Genomic DNA, 20037 nt, shown 5'->3' with positions numbered 1-20037 from the left:
ATAATTCAAATGAAAAGTTAGCTATTTTTTTGTCATCTTTTAGCAGTCATCTTTTTAGAGTGTCTTTTCATAGTGAGTGGTAATTTTAGCGTAGTATTATGTGTTGTATTGCTTTGAACTCTTCACTTTGACCAGGGATGTGGGAAAGGGCTTAAGACAGTGTTCCTAATCTTGGGGCTCAGGGAATGAACTTTACTAGTTCTCTCCTGTCAATGTGTCTCTCTTTTCAGGATTCCATCTCTCACCTCCCTTTGTAGGTTGTCAGTTCTCTGAGGGGATGGGTGCCCCCTCCCCGTCTCTCTCTCTCTCTCCCTCTCTGTCTCTCTTAGTTCCTTCTATAGTTGATATACAATACATAGTTGTTCATTATTATACTGATTTAGTTCAGCAAATATGTATTAGTAATTGAAAAAATTTTATACTTACTTCATCTTGATGCTAGTTCAAAGAGGTAATCATCTCATTTTCCTGGGCAGGTAAAGAAGTTGCAGTCCATTTTGAAGCCCATGATGCTGCGGCGGCTAAAAGATGATGTGGAAAAGAACTTAGCTCCCAAACAAGAGACGATCATTGAAGTAGAGTTGACTAATATCCAGAAAAAGTATTATCGAGCCATTTTAGAGAAGAACTTTTCCTTCCTGACCAAGGGAGCAAATCAGCATAACATGCCCAATCTCATCAACACCATGATGGAGCTGAGAAAGTGCTGCAATCACCCCTATTTGATCAATGGTGAGCCAGGGGGGAGCAAGGTAGGGTTAAATCTTGCCACAGACCCCTGAGAGCAACAAGTTTGAATTAAGCAAATCATTAAAAGCTGATGAATGCATTGTTTGTATCCCATCTTAGGCCCTTTGACTGAGCATATGTGCATGTGGAGACAATTACTTAGCATTTTGACTGTCTTAATATATGGGGTATTTCTGTTTAATTCCCTTGGAATAATGGTTTCTGTCCTTACTTGATAGTCTCCATTTTCCTTTTACTTAACTAGACATGAATGGATTATCAGCACCAACCTTCAAGAATCAGAAACTGAGAGAGAATAAAATGAAAGAGGGCAGATGTTTATAAGACAGGAAACAAAATAGATTTAGGAGAGTTTGGGGTCAGAAACAACCAGATTGTGGATGGTGATTTTTGAAGTAGAATGGAAATGGGGGAAAAAGCAGCAGTGGCATATAGAGGTTTGGGGTCAGAGTGGTGGAATGTGTAAGTTGTGTATCTCCAGCATTGTTCTGCTATGGCTGGCTTTGGTTAGGACGTTGTGCCTTTGCTTTCAAGTATGCAAGATCAATGCATGATTTTACATTTCCTAAAAACCACAGAATATGGGACTGGAGTAGCTGAAAGAGGGAGAATTAACTTCATTGGAGATGGTGCTTCAGAGATCCAGTATGGTATACAGTGTGTCCACAGGTGGGTGTGTGTACATGTACACAAGTCAGTTTTTAGTCACAGCTGTCATTAGATGTGGGAAGTTGAACTGGGACATAGTGAAGTCTGGTATTAATGGGCAAGTCTTCATTAGATAGTGAGAAAGATATGAGGAAGTTCTAGGAAAGATGGCTATAGTAAAACAGTATTTGGTTGTATCTGGCATATTTAATCAAGATGTTTAGGCATATCAATAGAGAAATTACAAAATATGCATTTAGTGACAGTTTGAATAAGAAAACTACAATAGTTGTCTCTCAATCCTCTGTGTTAAGGGGGTAAGGGGAATAGAGGTATGTACAATGTAGAAGTCATTTTTTATTTGGCTTTGGAATGCATTCTCATGCTTTGCTTATGGATGTGTCTGTTCTTGGAATTCTTGACACTAAACTAAAGAAGCTACACTGAAAATCAAACTGTGGAGCTAGAAAGATATCTGACTTTCCTATCTACTTCTCCAACTAAGCCCCATTGTTATGATTATTTTTGTTATTACAGCAATAGAATTAAGTTTATATTGTGTCTTAGAGTTTACAAAGTGCTTTACATCCATTATCTTATTTGATCCTCTTACCCCTTTGCAGTTTGTAGTGCATCTGTTATCTTCATTTACAAATAAGGAAAACTGAGGTTCCAAGTAGTTGTGACTGGCTATGTGACCTTGCCCTAGGTGGCAAAGCCTTGATTTGAAACTAGATCTTCAGACTCCAGGTAACAATGCTTTTTTTACTGCACCAAGCTGCCTGGCTTTCATAGCAATGAAGTGTTCTATCACAAAGATTATTGAAAAAAGCAAAAGAGAAGATGATAAAATCCTAAAGATGTTAAAAGCATCTGTACAGATATATTAACAGTTGGTGAGGTTTGCCGATTGAGAATTTTCATTAAGTCCTGAGAACAAGTTAAAACAATATTTGTTTTGAACTGTAATTGGTTTAGACTTTCTGATAGTTAAAAAAAATGGTTATAATAGAATGTCTTGTTAGCTTTCTGTGAAGTATTTTTCAGTCTCACAGGAAAGCTTAGGATGTGGCATCTCAAAAACTCTTAGTAACTAATAAAGAGTCCATATGTAAGGAAAGGTGCTAGCCTGCAAGGCCAACCCTACTGCTACCCAGATTAAACCTGTTCATTTTACTTGGATACATGGCTTCAGGGAATTTGGGCTTTGATGCCTAGAAATTAACTTTTCAGATACTTCTTTATTTTTCCCTTTTGGATTTTGAGCTGTTCTTTTCCAAGAAAAAAACAATCTCTTTCATCCTGGTAATTTGTGCAAAGAATGGTTTTGTTCTGTTCCTTTTTAGGGGCAGAGGAGAAAATTCTGGAAGACTTCCGTAAAACACACAGTCCTGATTCTTTGGACTTTCAGCTTCAGGCCATGATTCAGGCTGCAGGCAAGCTGGTGCTAATTGATAAACTGCTCCCCAAACTCATTGCTGGTGGACATAAAGTGCTCATCTTCTCCCAGATGGTGCGATGCCTTGACATACTAGAAGATTATCTCATCCAGAGACGGTGAGTCGAATCCTGAAAGAGTTATGGGATAAGTATCATTCACTCCCTCTCTTTTGTATATTTGTTCACAGAAGTGCACAAAATATGATTTGGAGTGAAATTGGCTTAAAACTATTGACTAAATGAATAGAAGGTAAATGAAAAATTATCTATTAAGTACTCATTGTGCAAGCATTGTACTAGGCCTTGGGGTTATACACAGAAATGTTCTCAATGAGCTCATATCATAACAGGAAAGCATGTACCAGAAGTATCAATTGTAAGATACTTGGAAAGTCCAGTGGTCCTAAAGGTAGAAAGGTTTTAAAGTCAGGTGGTAATACATTTTCTTTTGTATCGTTTTCATTACTAAAAGAGCATGCATTTCTGATTTTGAACCATTTGACTTGAATATTGAGGACTTTCTTTCCCCAAGCATCAATAATTATAGCTACAGAGTACCCAGAAACTGCAACATCTTTAAAGACATTTGCCAGGTTAAGTCTCCACCAGAATTGCTCTTCTGACCAAACTGCAGTCAGTGAACTAAGGGACAGTACCTTTTCCTGGGGCTCGTGGGTACAGAGTTCTGTGCTATCTCCCCACAGGGGTTTGATCGACTACACATATTGTCTCCTGTCTCCCTCTGGGTACTTTTCTGCTTCAGCTAGACTAGCTTCCCTACCTCTTTGGTGATAGTTTATCAGCAGCTGGTGTTGGTGTTGCCTGGGTGGCATGCCCTTTTCCTTAAGTTGCCTCTCAGGACAGTGAGAAGGGATTAATTCAGAGAAACTTGGAAAGAACTGTATAAACTGTTATGTATGTACAACAGTTTTAAATATACATATGTACATGTATGAATGTATGTATTGAGTAAAAGTATCTTGAGTATATTTACCATGTCTTATTTATCTTTATTTTTAAAAGAAAACAAAAATCTATTTTATTGTCTTTTGTGGCTTTCTGACTTGAGTCATTTCCTATTATTAATACTACATGAGTTTGCTAAGAAACCATAAATAAGAACTCCCATTTAAACAACATACTTTTACATCCATGATATATATTGAAACCTTGTGATGTAAACAGGGAAGAAATTGTATCTCCTTTTTACAGATAGAAGAAATAAGGCTGATAAAATTTTCCCCCTTTTTTCCCATAGTGACCCTGGTAATTAAATGTTGGTCTTCTGATTCCAAATCCAATTTCTGCTCTTTCCATTTCTGATTCCAAGTTTAATACTCTTTCTGCTTCTCACATAAATAAATCTTGTGCATTGAATGAGTTGATCATTATTTTATGTGGGCAGCTAGTGGTACAGTGAATAGAGCACCGGCCTTGGAGTCAGGAGTACCTGGGTTCAAATCCAACCTCAGACACTTAATAATTACCTAGCCGTGGGCCTTGGGCAAGCTACTTAACCCCATTGCCTTAAAATCTTAAAAAAAAAAAAGATTAACCCCAAATTACTAAATTGATGGGCTATATCAGCTCTTTAAAAAACGTCAACACAATGTTTATAATGAAGTTTTTTTTGGGGGGGGTTCCTTATTTTTGTAAGGCAATGGGGTTAAGTGGCTTGCCTAAGGCCACACAGCTAGGTAAGTATTAAGTGCGTGAGGCTGGATTTGAACCCAGGTACTCCTGACTCCAGGGCTGGTGCTTTATCCACTGTGCCACCTAGCCACCCCACATAATGAGCTTTTAAATTGCCAGTTTTTTCATATTGAATTAAGCCTCCAAGTTTTTTCTTCTGTTCTTGAGTTTAGTTTAGTTTAGTTTAGTTCCCTCTCTTATAGTAATCCATTTAGCTTTATTCCTCTTTAATTTTGCATCATATCTGTCAATCACACAAATAATTTATTAAGCTTCTACTGTGAGCTAGGCACTATAGGTGCTGCTGCCTTCAGAAAGTTTCCAGTATATAAGGGACTTATTTTAAGCATTCTTTTGAAATTTTTTAAGTAGGTGAGATTAACAAGTTAGTAATTTTTTTTTTTAAATATTAGTTAGGTTTTCTTTCCTAGTTTAGTAGCATGTCATACCTGTTGATGATTTCTCATCATCCTCAAAGACTGTAAAAATTAACACCAAATTCATGTAATAGCCATCCCAGGAATCTCTCTTAATTGCACCAAAAAACATAAGGAAGGCTGTGGTTGCATTCCAGAACTTACTGAAAGATTAGGAAAATATCCTTCACATAAATATATTGTTCCCTAATATCTCTAAACCTTTTTTAAAGGTCATATTTCTTCTTTGATTGTCTCAGCATAATAATTTGTTGGTCTTGGTTTTGGTTTTTATTTTTCCAATTCCATATGAAAGTTTTTCAACATTCATCCACATGCATATTCAGAAATTGCATAATTTTCTTCCACCTTCCCACCCTCCTCCCCTCAGCAGTCAACATTCTAATGAATATTGTATATGTACATTTGTGTTTAACATATTTACATATTAGTAATTTTTCTGTATGAGGAATTGGGATTAAGGGAAAAGAAAGAAAACCATGACATAGGAAGAAAAAAATAAGAGAAATTTTTAAAAAGTGAGCATAATGTTCAGATTCTGTAGTTTGTGTTTTGTTTTGTTGGTTTTTTCTTCGTCTGGATGTGGATAGTGTTATCCATAACAGGTTTGCCCAGAGTGTCCTAGCTCTCTGAACTGCTGAGAGGAGCTGCATCCATCAAAGTTGATCAACTCACATTGTTGTTGTTCATATGTACAATGTTCTCTTGGTTCTTCTTCCTTCACTCAGCATCAGTTTGTGTAAATCCTTCTATGCTTCTCTAGAGTCTGACCATTCAAGGTTTCTTATAGAACAATAATATTCTATAATTTGTTCATCCATTCCCCAATTGATAGGCATCCCCTCAATTTCCAATTCTTTGCCACTTCAGAAAGAGCTGCTGTGAATATTTGGAAACATGTAGAACTTTTCCCATTTTTTAATGATTTCTTCTGGATATAGGCCTAGTATTTGTATTTCTGGGTTCAAAGGGTGTGATCAATTTTATTGTTCTTTGGATATAATTCTGTATTGCTCTCCAGAATGGTTGGATGAGTTCACAATTTTACCAGCAGTGCATTAATGTCCATTTAATCCTCCCACTACCTCTCCAACACTGATGTTTTCCCCTTTTGTCATCTTGGCCAATCTCATAGGTGTAAGGTGCTACTTCATAGTTGTTTTAATTTGCATTTCTCTAATTAATAATGATTTGGAGCATTTTTCATGTGATCACATAGTTTTAATTTCTTTATTTGAAAACTTAACTGTTTGTGTACATTGACCATTTATTAATTGGGAAATGACTTGTAACCTTATAAATTTGATTCAGTTCTCTACATATTTTAGAAATGAGAATGAGACCTCTAACTGTGAATATTGTTTCCCAGCTTTCTGTTTTCCTTCTAATCTTGGCAGCATTTGGTTTTATTGAGCATAATAGTTTTTAATAAACTTAGTATCCATGTTGTGACATATATTTGCTCTTCATCTTATATTTTTTATTTTAGTGTATCCTTTATTGTTTAATGTATAGGGATTGGGTGACAAATCCTTGCTCATAAACTAACCCATACAATTTTGTAATTTTATAGTCAATTCTCAGTCATATACCCTTCCCATCTTTGTTCTTCCAATCTGAAAAATCTTTTTTTTGACCTCATGTGGAAGCTATACTACTCCATTAATCACTTGATAATTTTAGGCACCTTTCCCTATGCCTTTTCCAACACTAATTTAACTTTTTTTTAAATGTAGCAATCAGAATTACATACAGAATTCTGGTATGATACATCTTGACTTTATAAGAAGAGAATGATGATTTTTTGTTTTAATGCTGTTTTCTTTCTTACGGATGTTGAGTTTTTTTGTGGGTCTTTTGGTCCTGAATAATAAGCTAGACATTAATCTTAGAAAACATAGAATTTTAAAATCACAAAATATTATAATTGGAAAGGCCCTGAAAGGTAGTTTATTTTAATTGCACACTCAGTGCAAGATTCCCTTATAAAATCCTTGTTCACAGTGTCTGGTTTTGAATATTTCATTGTTAGAGTATAAAGCCAGAAATAGCAGAGCATCAGAGTATCAAAATAGGGGCAAAGGATAGGGGCAAAGTCAGGGTTGTGTGCTTCTCTCTTACCACAGTCTTGTCCATCCTGGTGCTTCCATTATGGCACAACCTCACAGTCAGGGCTCTGTCACACTAGCATGCCTCTTTCTAGCCTATCTCTTCTCCCAGCTCTCAATTATCTGAACCCATGAAACACCCTGCCTCTTTCCACTCAACTGTTTTTGCCCTAAATGAAAAAAAGTTATATTTTTGTTCTTAACAGTCCTATTTCACAGAATAACCTGTTCTATTTGGGGATGGGTATAATTGTTGGGTTTTGAACCCAAATTCATCTGTATTCTACCCATTCATTCTAGTTTCCCCCTTTGGAGTGACATATGGAATAAAGATACTCTTTCATCCTCAAAGCATGTCCACTTGTTTTTGAAGACAGTGATTATTCTCATATTGAGTATTCTCTTTTTTCAGGATAAACAACTCGTGTTCCTTCAACAGTTCTTCCTGTGATACTTTCCAGATCCCTGGATTTCCTAATACGCTACAAATTTGTCATCATTGCTCTTAAAATATAATTCCTAATAACGAATTGCCATATGTGCTCTTCCCATTGTAGAGAAAATGGAAACTTTCTCTTCTTTTTAATAAAGGGAAATAACCAAAGTATCTGTCAATCACATAAATAATTTATTAAGCTAATTTATTAAGCTTCTACTGTGAGCCAGGCACTGGCCTAGGTCCTGCTTCCTTCAGAAAACTTTCAGTATATCAGGGACTTATTTTAAGCATTCTCTTGGGATTGTGTTAACTTACTTGGTTAGTTTCAGTCTATCTTCAGTCTATCTTTCCAACTAGAATTTTAAAATTCTGATTTCTTTTAAATATCATAGGGGCTATTAACCTCACCATATATTCCATGGGAGAGTACAAGTAACTTGTAATGGTTGCATGATGAATATATGATAGATAACTGTAATATTGAAATATTACAAAAATATGTAGCAATTAGTGGAAAACTGGTAGAGCTTGGTAAAGAATTTGGGATGGGATGGAAAAATAGAAAGCATTTTATTGGCTCTGAGAAATTTGAAAGAGATTTTTTTTTAGGTTTTTTTGCAAGGCAATTGGCGTTAAGTGGCTTGCTCCAGGCCACACAGCTAGGTAATTATTAAGTGTCCGAGGCTGGATTTGAACTCAGGTACTCCTGACTCCAGGGCCTGTGCCCTATCCACTGGTCCACCTAACTGCCCCTTGAATGAAATTTTAATTTAAAAACCCCCCTTTCATTTTGAGCTATGGGGGAAAAAATCAGGCCAGTGTGGGGGAAAAAAACAAACTCAGAAACTAAACTTGGTAATAACCAAAATTCTAAAGGATTTTCTTCCATCAATCAAGTTAACATAATGTTGGATGTTTGCATGGCATCTTATTAAGGTTCTTACTAAGCATGTTTATAAAACCTTAATTCCTTTTTATAACAATTTATCCTTATAATCAGTTTTATCAATCCTATTTTTAATCAAATCCAAAGTAAGAAACAAACTAGAGTCTAAACATGATATGTTAGAATCACTTTTAAAAAACATACCAAGAATAAAATTGTTGGTTGACAAGAAATGGAATTAAGAGTCTTATTAAATTGTTTGACATATTCAATAAGCATGTAACAACTTTTTATGCCAGATGATATTGTTATATGTTGAATAAATGTTTGCTTAAAGTTAAACTAATCTTTTTATTTATTATATGTTCATGCGTGTAAAAAAAACTCTAGAACTTATTTTCTTACATACTGCATAGTAGGTAGTTCTCCTAAACCTAAAGAAGTTTACTGAAAGCTATAGGATAAAGGAATCAAAAAAAGAGGGAACTCTTGATAGAGAATATACTATTTCTGTCTGCCTCATATGTCATCATCAAAATCTTAAATGTGCTGAGCAAAGCAAAACAGTCTTCAAGCACATCAGAGATATCTCTTAACATTCATAAATTAATCAGTCATCCAGTATTCTGCCAAATCAAGAATTTGTTATCTATTTTTAACAGTGGAATGTCTGGCAAATGACTAGATAGCGAAAGTATTCTTTATCACTACTGTATATGACTAAATTTAAAATATATTCCTTTAGCAGTAAAATTTGTGTCCATCATTTTGTTCCTCCAGTTGCACTTCATTATGATCTGGTACATATATTTTCATACAGGAATAATTTACTGATATGTAATGCTATTTTTGTATACATTCTGTTATATATATTTATTTGGAACAAGGTTTCTATATTTTAGGTAAACCTTTCTGTTATGATTTCCATTCATGAACTCTTTTCTTATCCATTTTGTGTTAAAATTATACATTTACTTTGCTTCTGTTATCCATATTCCGGACATTGATAAAAATCTTGAAGGCTAGCTGTGTTAATCCTGTCTTCATAGATATGTTTTCCAAAGAATTATTGAGCATTACCTACACTATTGATCTTTCCATTTCATGCCTGATGTTTTACTGGTACACACTTTTGCAGTTTAATCTGATAAGTTTGCAGTGATTCCTTTGCTATTTGATAAGTAAGCTCATTAATCTTCAAAATATGATTTGGATGATTTTTTGTTAAATGCAGTATCCCACCCTACCCCACCCCTTTTTTTTTACATTGCTAATCATCTGTCATTTTTCTACTTAGCCACACAGCCTTAGAATATCATCTATCCACATACCTTCAGAATTTTGTTTTTATCAAACAATTTATCATGATTTGAAGACTTAAGGATTTTAGGATATACTTTTTTCCCAAATTATAAAGTGTATAGCTCAACCCAAGCAGTGAGGCATCTGAGTAGATCTTGAGTATGGTCCTGGTAGGAATTAGTTATTGTTTTCAAACTACCATAAAAAGGTGGTAAGGTTTTGTTTATTTATTTAAATTTCAGTAATTTCTGAAGACTTATGATTAGATTTAAATTACATCTTACTTTCCCTTAAAAGAAAAATTAAACTGAGAATTACATAAAATTAAACACTGAATATATTTAGGGTTGACTTTTTTGTTCAGCCTTTATAAGGGAGATAAATATTTTTCCAGTTCTTTTTACTTGTCCTCTTTTAAAATTTTAATCCTAGTGTTAATAACTGATGTTTCAGAGGAAAACATTGTTACCCAGTGTAATAGTGGGTTTAACTGTTAAGTTTAAAAAAAAAAGATTCTTTTTTGCTTGTTCTATTGTATGTATATAGAAGTATAAAATGTACAGTCTTAACCCAGTAAATTTCCTATGTTTTCAGCTATTCTCCCTTTTAAGTGTGCTTATTTGATGCTTGAACTCTTACTCTTTTGGGGTACCTTCAGGTACACATATGAACGGATTGATGGCCGAGTACGAGGAAACCTGCGCCAAGCCGCTATCGATCGTTTCTGTAAACCAGACTCAGATCGCTTTGTCTTTCTCCTATGTACCCGAGCAGGAGGCCTTGGTATCAATCTCACTGCTGCTGACACCTGCATCATTTTTGATTCAGACTGGAACCCACAAAATGATTTGCAGGTAACTATAAGGTTGATAAATGTTTCCTTTGGGCAGCTCTAAAATCCCTGAAATTAAGGAAATAGACCCAAGTTCCTGCTATAAAAGGGCATGTCTTCCCAGAAATGTAGTAAGTGCTAGATATCTAGGTAAGAAGTTTCTATCAGATAGGAAAATTTAAGATTTAAATATTAATCCTTTCAATTAAATAATAGTCATTGCTTTCTGCTTTGAATTATAGCATTAGTTCCAACTGACTTAATTTTTTTTAAAAAAATCCTTGATTTCATTAATGTGGCTCTTCTTTCATCAGCATATATTCCAACACTTGCATAGATGATTCAATGAGGGCTGCAACTAAGAGGCAGGGTGATTTGAGTTCAAATACTGCTACATCCCTAAAAAAAAAAGTTTTGTCCTTTATTTTTGAAGAAGACCATGACATCAAGGAGTAGATGCCGTGATAAGTAAGTGAACTGGATTTGAGTAAGGTGGTATTGTGCTAAGTCACCAGCCTCACTTTCTCCTCCAGAGTCATCTGGATCCAGTGACCAGATAGATATGAAGCAGAACAACTGGAGATAGCCATGGATGTGAGGCAATCAGGGTTAAGTAACTTGCCCAAGGTCACACAGCTAGTGTGTCAGAGGCTGGATTTGAATTCCCATCCTCCTGATTCCAAGGCCAGTGCTCTATTCACTGCACCACTTAGACAAGTCCCTTCACTTCTATCTCACTTTCCTTATGTATAAAAATGGAAGTGATAATAGCATATAGTTACTGTGAAGATCAAATAAGTTGATCAGAGTGCTTTTTCTCAAATTACAGTGCTATAGAAATGGGAGACAGTAGTAGTTATTCTCAATCTCTGAGTAATCATAGGTGACTATTTTGTTAAATGGGATCAGAAAAAATTCATCACCTCCTGGCCAGTTTCTGATTATAAAATCCAAAGTTTAACTGAAATCCTTGGAAAGGAGACAGTTTTTCATTAGGTAATACTTAAAACCATTCCCAGCTGAGAACTTGTTAGAGGTCTTCCAGGAGAGCTTTTCTAAGAACCCAGCGTTACCTCCATGTCACAGTGTAGCACTGGAGTAGAACTCCAATGTTGACTGAAGCTTTACCCCAGAAGAATCTGTTGAGAATCATTTGTATGTGTCAAAGAGGAGTTTTTCTTGTAAGCAGTTAGGGGTTTGAATTTGATATCCAGATTTGCCTGTTCTCCCAATTCCTACAACACCTAAATAAATTAGTGGAACCAATTATGGCTGCCTTTTGAGTCCTCTTTTTTAAATAAATGTTACTCATTCCTTTGTTTTTACATCACAGTCATGACCAGATAAAGATGCCCACCATACTGCATGAATCATGAATCACTCATGTAGCAGACAAAACCAGTTTTGTAAAACTAAGAAAGTTAGTAGTGCATCACCACACATATAATAGTGTTCCCCACCTATGGTTCCCTACTTCATCCTGATTATGAAGAAGGAATTTCCTCTTCTTTTCTCCACGTCCAAAATAGGTCATTACAGCTACTCAACATTCAACTTCATTTCATTGAATTTTTTGTTTTGTTTATTTTTACCAGTCATCGTGTATATTGTTTTCTTTCTTCTTACTTTGCTATAAATAAGCAGTTTGGTAAAGTTGATAAGGAATTGACCTTAGAGTTCATAGTTGGATTCATCCCAACCTATTGGCTGTGGGACATTGACTTAACCTTTCAGTGATAATTCTTTTGTTTTTAACCACTTATCATTGAGGAATGGTCCTTAATAGTTCTATTTTGAGAAATAAATGGATTTGGTGTTTTAGGCGACTCTCTAAGACCTTTAAGTTTCAAGAAAGATGCCATTCTATATAGAGAGAGTTTCCATATTTGATACTACACATTATCCCAGTGAAATCACAGGTTCAGTCATTGTCCTTTATCCTATTTTACTCTAGATTGGTTCACACAAATCTTTCCTTATTTCATAGCCTTTGTCTCTTTCATACACCATAATTTGTTCAGCCACTCAATAGGGACCCACTTTGTTTCCAATTTTTAACTAACCACAGAAAGTGCCACCAGGAACCTCTTGCCTTTTGTCTTTGACCTCTTTGGTATATATGACCACAGTCAGTAATAATAGTAGTAGGATATCTATGTCAGCTGTTGAATGACTTTTCTTGTATAATTCCAAATTGTTTTTCAGAATAGGCAGACTATTAAAAAGCTCCATTAATTGTAATTAGTGTGCCTACCTTCCCCCTGCCTGTAGACTATTCTATTTTCATCTTTTGTTATCTTTGACAGTTTACTGAGTAAAACCTCAGTTGGTTTAGTTTTTATTTGTCTAGTTAATAGTGATATGAAACAGTCTTTCTGGAATCAGTGATAGTTCTTTTCATTTTTGCCCACTTTTAACTCATTTTGGACATGATTCTTATTTTTTCTTTTTTTTTAAATTTATTTAAGGCAATTGATTAAGTGACTTGCCCAAGTCATACAGCCAAGCAATTATTAAGTATTTGTAGTCATATTTGAACTCAGGTCTTCTTGACTTCAGGGCCAGTGCTCCAACCACTGCGCCACCTAGCTGCCCCTTGGACATGGTTCTTAATGGTTCTGACTATATTTTGAGAAATAAATGATTTGGAGATAAGGTACAATAGATGGCTTTGATTCCAACATGTTTCCTGGTAGAATTGTTTCTTTTAATCAAACATTTGAGTTAATAGAGTGATAACATCTTCACCATATATTCACAAATTACCTAAATACTATAATAATTGGATATTTATTTGTTGTGGGCCATCATTTCAAATATTAGTTAATTGTATTAGAGATATATGGAAGTAAATAATGAATAATAAAATGACAGCAAAAAGGAGTTTGCAAAGATTCTTTCATTTTAAAAAAGCATCTAGTTGGATCTTTTTAAGACAGTTGAAAGACAATTTAGAAAATCAAATGAACAGAACAAAAGCTACACCAAGAGTTGTCTCAAGGCAGTACATAATTACCAAACGAATGCATCAAGAGAAAATGTCAGAGAATTTCAGAAGAGGAAGAAATTTGTCCAGGTTGTAGTGGAGCTAGAAAATTTCACAATATGAGTAGGCATTTGATCCCTCATGTACAAAAATATCCATAGCAGCTCTGTTTGTAGTGGCAAAGAATTGGAAATTTAGGAGATGCCCATCAGTTGGGAAATGGCTGAACAAATTGTGGCATATGCATAAGATGGAATACTATATTCTATAAGATACCATGAGGGACAGGATTTCAGAAAAGCCTGCAAAGACTTGCATAAATTGATGCTTATTATCTTCAAAAAATATATGAATAGGCATTTGAGCTGGCCCTCTTAAAAGATGGGTAGATTTGGTTTGGTGATGTGCATCAAGGATGGCAGTTCAAAGTAGGAGCAGTGGTATAATGGTGTAGTCCAGTTTGGCTAATTTGTAAAGACAAATTATTGTTAAGACTGGTAAGGTGGGTTTGACTAGATTATAGAGACTAGGCTAAGAAATTTAGATTATCCTTTTGGTGAATTTTGTCAGTCTTTTACAAAAAGAACTGTTTCATTTCATTAAAACATGGGAGATCCCAGAATTAAGGGGTTAGATGGAGGGGTTGAGTAAAGTTATACAGAGAAAGTTCTAATAACATTAGCAGGTCAGGAATATTTATATAGGTATCATTCTCTTCACAGAGAAATCCCGTAAAACTTATAGGGAAGACTTTAGAGATAATTGGGGGAAAAGCAGTATTATTTGTGTCAATCAGCTTAGAGGATTTTAGAAAAAAAAAAACTTTGAGATACATTAGAATTTAGTATTTCAGTATGTACTAGAGATGACTGACTGCCTTGCAGCCTGCTGTCTTTTAATTGATGAGTCTCTGCCAGGAACATTTCTTAAAGGACCCCAGACATGATTACTTTACTACCCCTGATACTGACACTGGACAATGTTAGCTCTGTGGTTGCATGTGTAATAGATTCCACATATACATGAGAGGCATCTTATTTGAAGAGAGCCTTTAAAAATGTATTTTATTCTATTGAATCATGGATTGATGGGTTTGGGGGGATTTTGACTTGGGGGAATGGAAAAGTTGTAATCAACATACAAAACTAACTCAGTGGGATCTTATATTCTTTGATAGTGATATAACTGAAGATATTATCTGCTTTAAAAAGGTATCTACATAATTTGTAGTGAATAGTCCTCCTATTCCCTTTCCATATTCCCATCAGATAACTTTTGATATAAGTATAAGCCTTTCTCATAGCGATGAGAAAATATATATATGAGTTAGTATTTACTGATGTTTTCTTGGTTTCCTTATTTTGCTAATAGTACCATGTGTTATCTGGGCCCAGAATAGAATTGGATGGAAGATAGATATTATTTTGGAAATAGTGATAACATGTGGGAAATTGAAATGATCTCATGCTGCTCATTGCCATAGAAGTCCACCTTTGTAACTGCAGTAGCCTCTCAATGATGTTGATTAGTAAAAATCATAGAATATCCTAAGTTCAGAAGAACTATAGGTGTAGGTAATCCAAAAGCAATGGAAAGACCCATAGTTAAATATAAATAGTTTATAGGATGTTACCAATTATTATTTATGCCTATGAAGTATTTCATACCATCATGAAGCTTAAGTATAACTAGGGAAAAAAGCATATAGCAAGAGCAGGAGATAATAAATAACTAGAATGTTGCTCTAGTATACACAAAATATTAAAAGAATCAGATAAAATTCTGTAACGAATTAGGTGGATGAGTTATGGAAAAGTGGACAGGAACCTCACAGCATAAGAGGATGGGGAAGAGTACAGACCCAAGAAACTAATGAAATCTGGAACCAGGTCTTCATACTGAGATAAAATTAGATAAAATTATATGTGTGTGTGTGTGTGTGTGTGTTCATGTGTGTCTGTGTATATCTGTGTCCATCTACCTTATGGTTTGGTTTTTTTTTGCAAGGCAGTGGGGTTAAGTGGCTTGCCCAAGGCCACATAGCTCCGTAATTATTAAGTGTCTGAGACAGGATTTGAACTCAGGTATTCCTGACTCCAGGGGCGGTGCTATATCCACAGCGCCACCTAGCTGCCCCTACCTTATCCTTCTATGGATGTTGCTATATGCAGAATGGCAACTTCTTGCCTAAAGCAGAACCTTGCCATTGTATGGGGAGTTATGAAAGATATTAATAGGAAATCCACAAGTTTAAAGCTTTTGTTATGGTTCTGGAAAAGAGAGAAGCTTCTTTTTAGTTGCATGCTAGCTTTTGTTGGTGCCCTCCTCTTCTTTTGTGACCTCTCTTTTAGTTACTCAAATGTCTATTTCCCTTGCCCTCACCTTTTGCTTCTCAGAAATCCCCACTCGGGCCTGCTATAAACCTGTCAGTCCGCCTTCTATTAAAATCTATTCTCAGTATCTGTCATGTTGGAAAGGATCTGATAAACACACGCACCTTTGGATGTAGAGTCAGTTTCACTCTTAAGAGGCAAATCATTGACTAGAATAATGATTTTTAAAAATAAAATTTCATACATTAGTTGTAGTTTAGTGGGAAAAATAAATATCAGAAAATTACCAAATTTTAAATTTAAATTTTTAGTCATACTGCATAAGTATTTACCACTTCCACTGTGATATTATCAAAGATTGGAACAAATAGAAATTCTGACATAAGTCCCTGACTTTTTTCCTGTTTTGCTCACCAATATCTATTTTGAATATCACTGCCTCTTTTCCTTAATCTTCTTCAGGTTAAGATTTGGTGAATGATCTCTGCATTATACAATGAAAGAAGAATTATGAGCCTGCGAATAGTACAGGCAAGATTATTAGATCCATACAACATCTTAAAACTGTTCCAAGACCCCTCACTCCTTCCTGATTAAGGCATATTTCTATTCTGATTTGGGGTTCATACTCTGAATCTATGCCCCACGTCATAGACTCTCAGAACTATAAAAAGAACCCAGGAGATTATCTAGTTCAATTCTTTTATTAATGAGGAAACTGGCCCAAGAAAATTATCTTGACTAACTTCTTTTGCTTTTCTGATCCTTTAATATTGCATTCTTAGCTCATTTTCATATTTTTTTTAAAACAGACTCAGTAGAAAGCCTTCTTCTATAACTTTTTAGAGATAGAAATATAACTTATTAGGGCTATTCCTAAAACACCATTTGTGCCAAAAATGAGGCATTCAAATAAAAATTGTTTCCCCATATTTAACAACTTTTATTCAGAATGTTTTTAGAGTTCATATTTATAAATTCTATATATGATCAATTTGTAAATAACACAAGAAAATTATCTCATTGTTTTGCAAACACCTCTTAATTTTGACCAAAAGTCATGTTAGCCAGATTGTTCACTCACCTTTTTTTAATACCATATCTGTCTCTAAATGATTTTTGACTATTTGTCTATTTTTGACTATTGTTTTCAGATGAAGATTTGCTATCACTTAGCAAATTCCAAAGAATGTACTCAGTCTCTGAAAGCATTGTCAACACAGGAATTGCAAAAAAAATATTGTGAGCAATAGCAGCAGTGTTAGAATAAGCATAGGGCCTTCCAGTGTCACTACTTTGATAGTTCAGCTTTAATTTACCTGTCTAGGGGCAACTAGGTGGCGCAGTGGATAGAGCACCAACCCTGGAGTCAGGAATACCTGAGTTCAAATACAGCCTCAGACACTTAATAATTACCTAGCTGTGTGGCCTTGGGCAAGCCACTTAACCACATTGCCTGGCAAAAAAAAAAAAACCCAACTTACCTGTCTATGGTGGTTTTAAAAAAATAAATAAATTTTAAAAAATAAAATAAAAGCAGGATGTCTTTTTAATTAAATCATTAAGCATTTCTTAATCACTTACTACATTTTGTGCCACAAATGGAACCATCTCTGCCTTCAGGGAACTTGCAATCTATCAGGAGAATGTACATATATATGTAAATGTAAATAAAATACATCAAGGTATTATGGGATCAACTGAGGCACTAACATGTAAGAGAAATCAGGAAAGGCATCAGCTGATCTTTGAAAGAAACTAGTATATTCCAGATGTGTAAACACACTACTAAGACAGAGACAGAAGATAGGGCACATAAGCTATAATGATTTTTTCTGGCAAAGCAGTTGGGGTTAAGTGACTTGCCCAGGGTCACGCAGCTAGTAAGTATCAAGAATCTGAGACAGATTTGAACTAAGGGCCTCCTAAATCCAGGTCCAGTTCTCTATGCACTGTGCCATTTAGCTGCCTTAACCATAATGATTAAGGAAGAAAGGGTCCCATTTGTCTGTTTCTTGTACATGAGTGCATGTATAGAAGTAGTGTATAATAATTTGGAAAGATTGATTGACCACAGACCATGAAGGGGTTTAGAGAAGTTTGCCATTTGTCTTAGAGGCATAAGGGATCCACCACTTGTGATTCTTGGACAAGTGATCAACATGGATTGTGCCTGGGCTTTAGAAATAACATTGGCAGGTATAGGGGATGGAATGGAAAAAGGAGGGATAATGTAGAAAGATCAGTTAGGAAGCTATGGTCTAGATGAGATGCAATAAGGGGCAGAACCAGGAATTATAGTCATATGAGTAGAAAAAAACAGGCTCAATATAAAAAGTGTTGTAGAGGTAAAAGCTATAAGATTTTATAGTTAATTAGTTAAGGGAATTAATGTGTTCTTTGACTGTCCTACTCCCACTAGGCTCAAGCTCGCTGTCATCGAATTGGTCAAAGCAAAGCTGTGAAGGTCTATCGTCTCATTACTCGAAATTCCTATGAACGAGAAATGTTTGACAAAGCCAGTCTGAAGCTGGGGCTAGACAAAGCTATCCTACAGGACATTAATCGAAAGGGAAGCACAAATGGGGTGAGTATAACCAGCTTTCTGAATGTTTTTCCTACAGCTAAACTGAGTATTTACAGAGTGGATTTTCTTGCCTGTCATCAGGATCTCAGTAAGACAGATTCCTTGATTCCAGGCAAGTATTCACTTGTATCATTTAAAGTATTATTAGTTCTGTATAGTCAACCCTTGTATTTCAAAGTAGGTTGTGATGATGTTTGTCCTTTGTTCTCGAAGATCATGGCTTTTTTCAGAGGACGTGATGCCATGGCAAGCACATGAATTGTATTTGAGTGAGGGGGGATGTACTTCAACTTCACTTTCTCCTCCAGAGACAACTGGGTTCAGTGGCCAGATATGAATCAGAACAACTGGAGATGGTCCTGGATGTGAGGCAGTCAGGGTTAAGTGACTTTCCCAAGGTCACACAGCTAGTAAGAATCAAATGACTGAGTCTAGATTCAAACTCCTAAGCTCTTGATTCCGAGATCAATACTCTATTCACTGCCTGGGGCTGCCTGGGGTCCCCTGTCATTGCTGGCACTGACAGTTATCTTTCCCACTGTGATTCCATTCTTTTCCTGGGACCTTGGTCTATATGACTTGGCTGCTTCTTGGTCAGTCATAATACTACCTCTGGGTTTTGTCTCTGTGACCTTCCCTCTCTGTCTATGGCATTGTGACTGACTTTCCCTGGCCTATATTCCCACTTCATGAGGACTTTCCTCCGATCAATGTAGTGACTGGTCCCGCGAGTGAGAGCCATTGGGCAGGCGATGACAACCTTGATTGTCACTTGCATCTGTTCCTGGGTCCCCTGGCTGTGGCAGAGTGGCAGTTACCGCCCAAGTCTAGTGGACCAGACCCTGCTCTCATGGTCGACTCTGTCTGGTGGTAGCCCTCATGGTGAAGTTGCATATTTCAGCCACATCACAGGATGCAGTCAGCTGGCTCTCTTCCCCCTACCACCCACCACTGCCTTTCCATGATACCTCCCTTTGGTCAGGTTAGTTCTTAAGCTTCATTTAGATCAGGGGTTATTAATGTTTTTGTAAAGTAGTTAGGTGATGCAAGAGATAGAGAGCTGAACCTGGAGGCAGGAGAACTTGAGTTCAGATCCAGACTTAGACACTTACTAGCTATAGGACCCTAGACAAGTTTGTTTACCTCAGTTTGCCTCATCTGTATTTTTCATTTTATAACATACCTCCCAGAGTTATTAAAAGGGTCAAATGAAATAATTGTAAAGTACTTGACCCAGAATATATGATATATAAGTGTTAAACAAGAGAGTGGAAAGGGGTGTTAAAGTGGGTATGTGAGGGAGGGGAGGGAAAGATAACTTGGCAGTCTAATGAAGCCTGAAGGATTTTTAAGTGTATATAAAAAGATAACTCTCAGATTTATATTTTTGAGTGCATTAAATAGGATTGGAGGAGAAAGCAGTTATATTGACATGTTTTAAAAGAAGACCTCATAAGTTTTTGTAAAATACATTGGATTACAGAAGAAAATAATTTTACTGATGTATTATGGACCCTCAAGTTAAAAACTCTAAACTTAGGAGATAATTAAGGTTCATTTGGCTGCATTTTGCAGATGAAGAAAATCAGACTCAGAG

General features: G+C 35.8%; 1 protein-coding gene across 8 annotated transcripts in view; it reads left to right on the top strand.

The window, feature by feature from the left end:
• CHD6 (chromodomain helicase DNA binding protein 6) overlaps window positions 1-20037 on the top strand; it is a 180162-nt gene that overhangs the window by 98439 nt on the left and 61686 nt on the right. For all 8 annotated transcript variants that reach the window (XM_074211989.1, XM_074211991.1, XM_074211990.1 and 5 more), the window contains 4 exons: window positions 477-732; window positions 2745-2955; window positions 10361-10556; window positions 18276-18440. In XM_074211989.1, coding sequence (XP_074068090.1) covers window positions 477-732; window positions 2745-2955; window positions 10361-10556; window positions 18276-18440 — 828 coding nt within the window. The remainder of the gene's footprint in view (window positions 1-476; window positions 733-2744; window positions 2956-10360; window positions 10557-18275; window positions 18441-20037) is intronic.

The sequence above is a fragment of the Macrotis lagotis genome, chromosome 1 (assembly GCF_037893015.1).
Source record: "Macrotis lagotis isolate mMagLag1 chromosome 1, bilby.v1.9.chrom.fasta, whole genome shotgun sequence".
NCBI classification, from domain to species: Eukaryota; Metazoa; Chordata; class Mammalia; order Peramelemorphia; family Peramelidae; genus Macrotis; species Macrotis lagotis.
The sequence above is the reverse complement of the archived record's forward strand: the minus strand, read 5'-3'. Positions and strand labels throughout refer to the sequence as shown.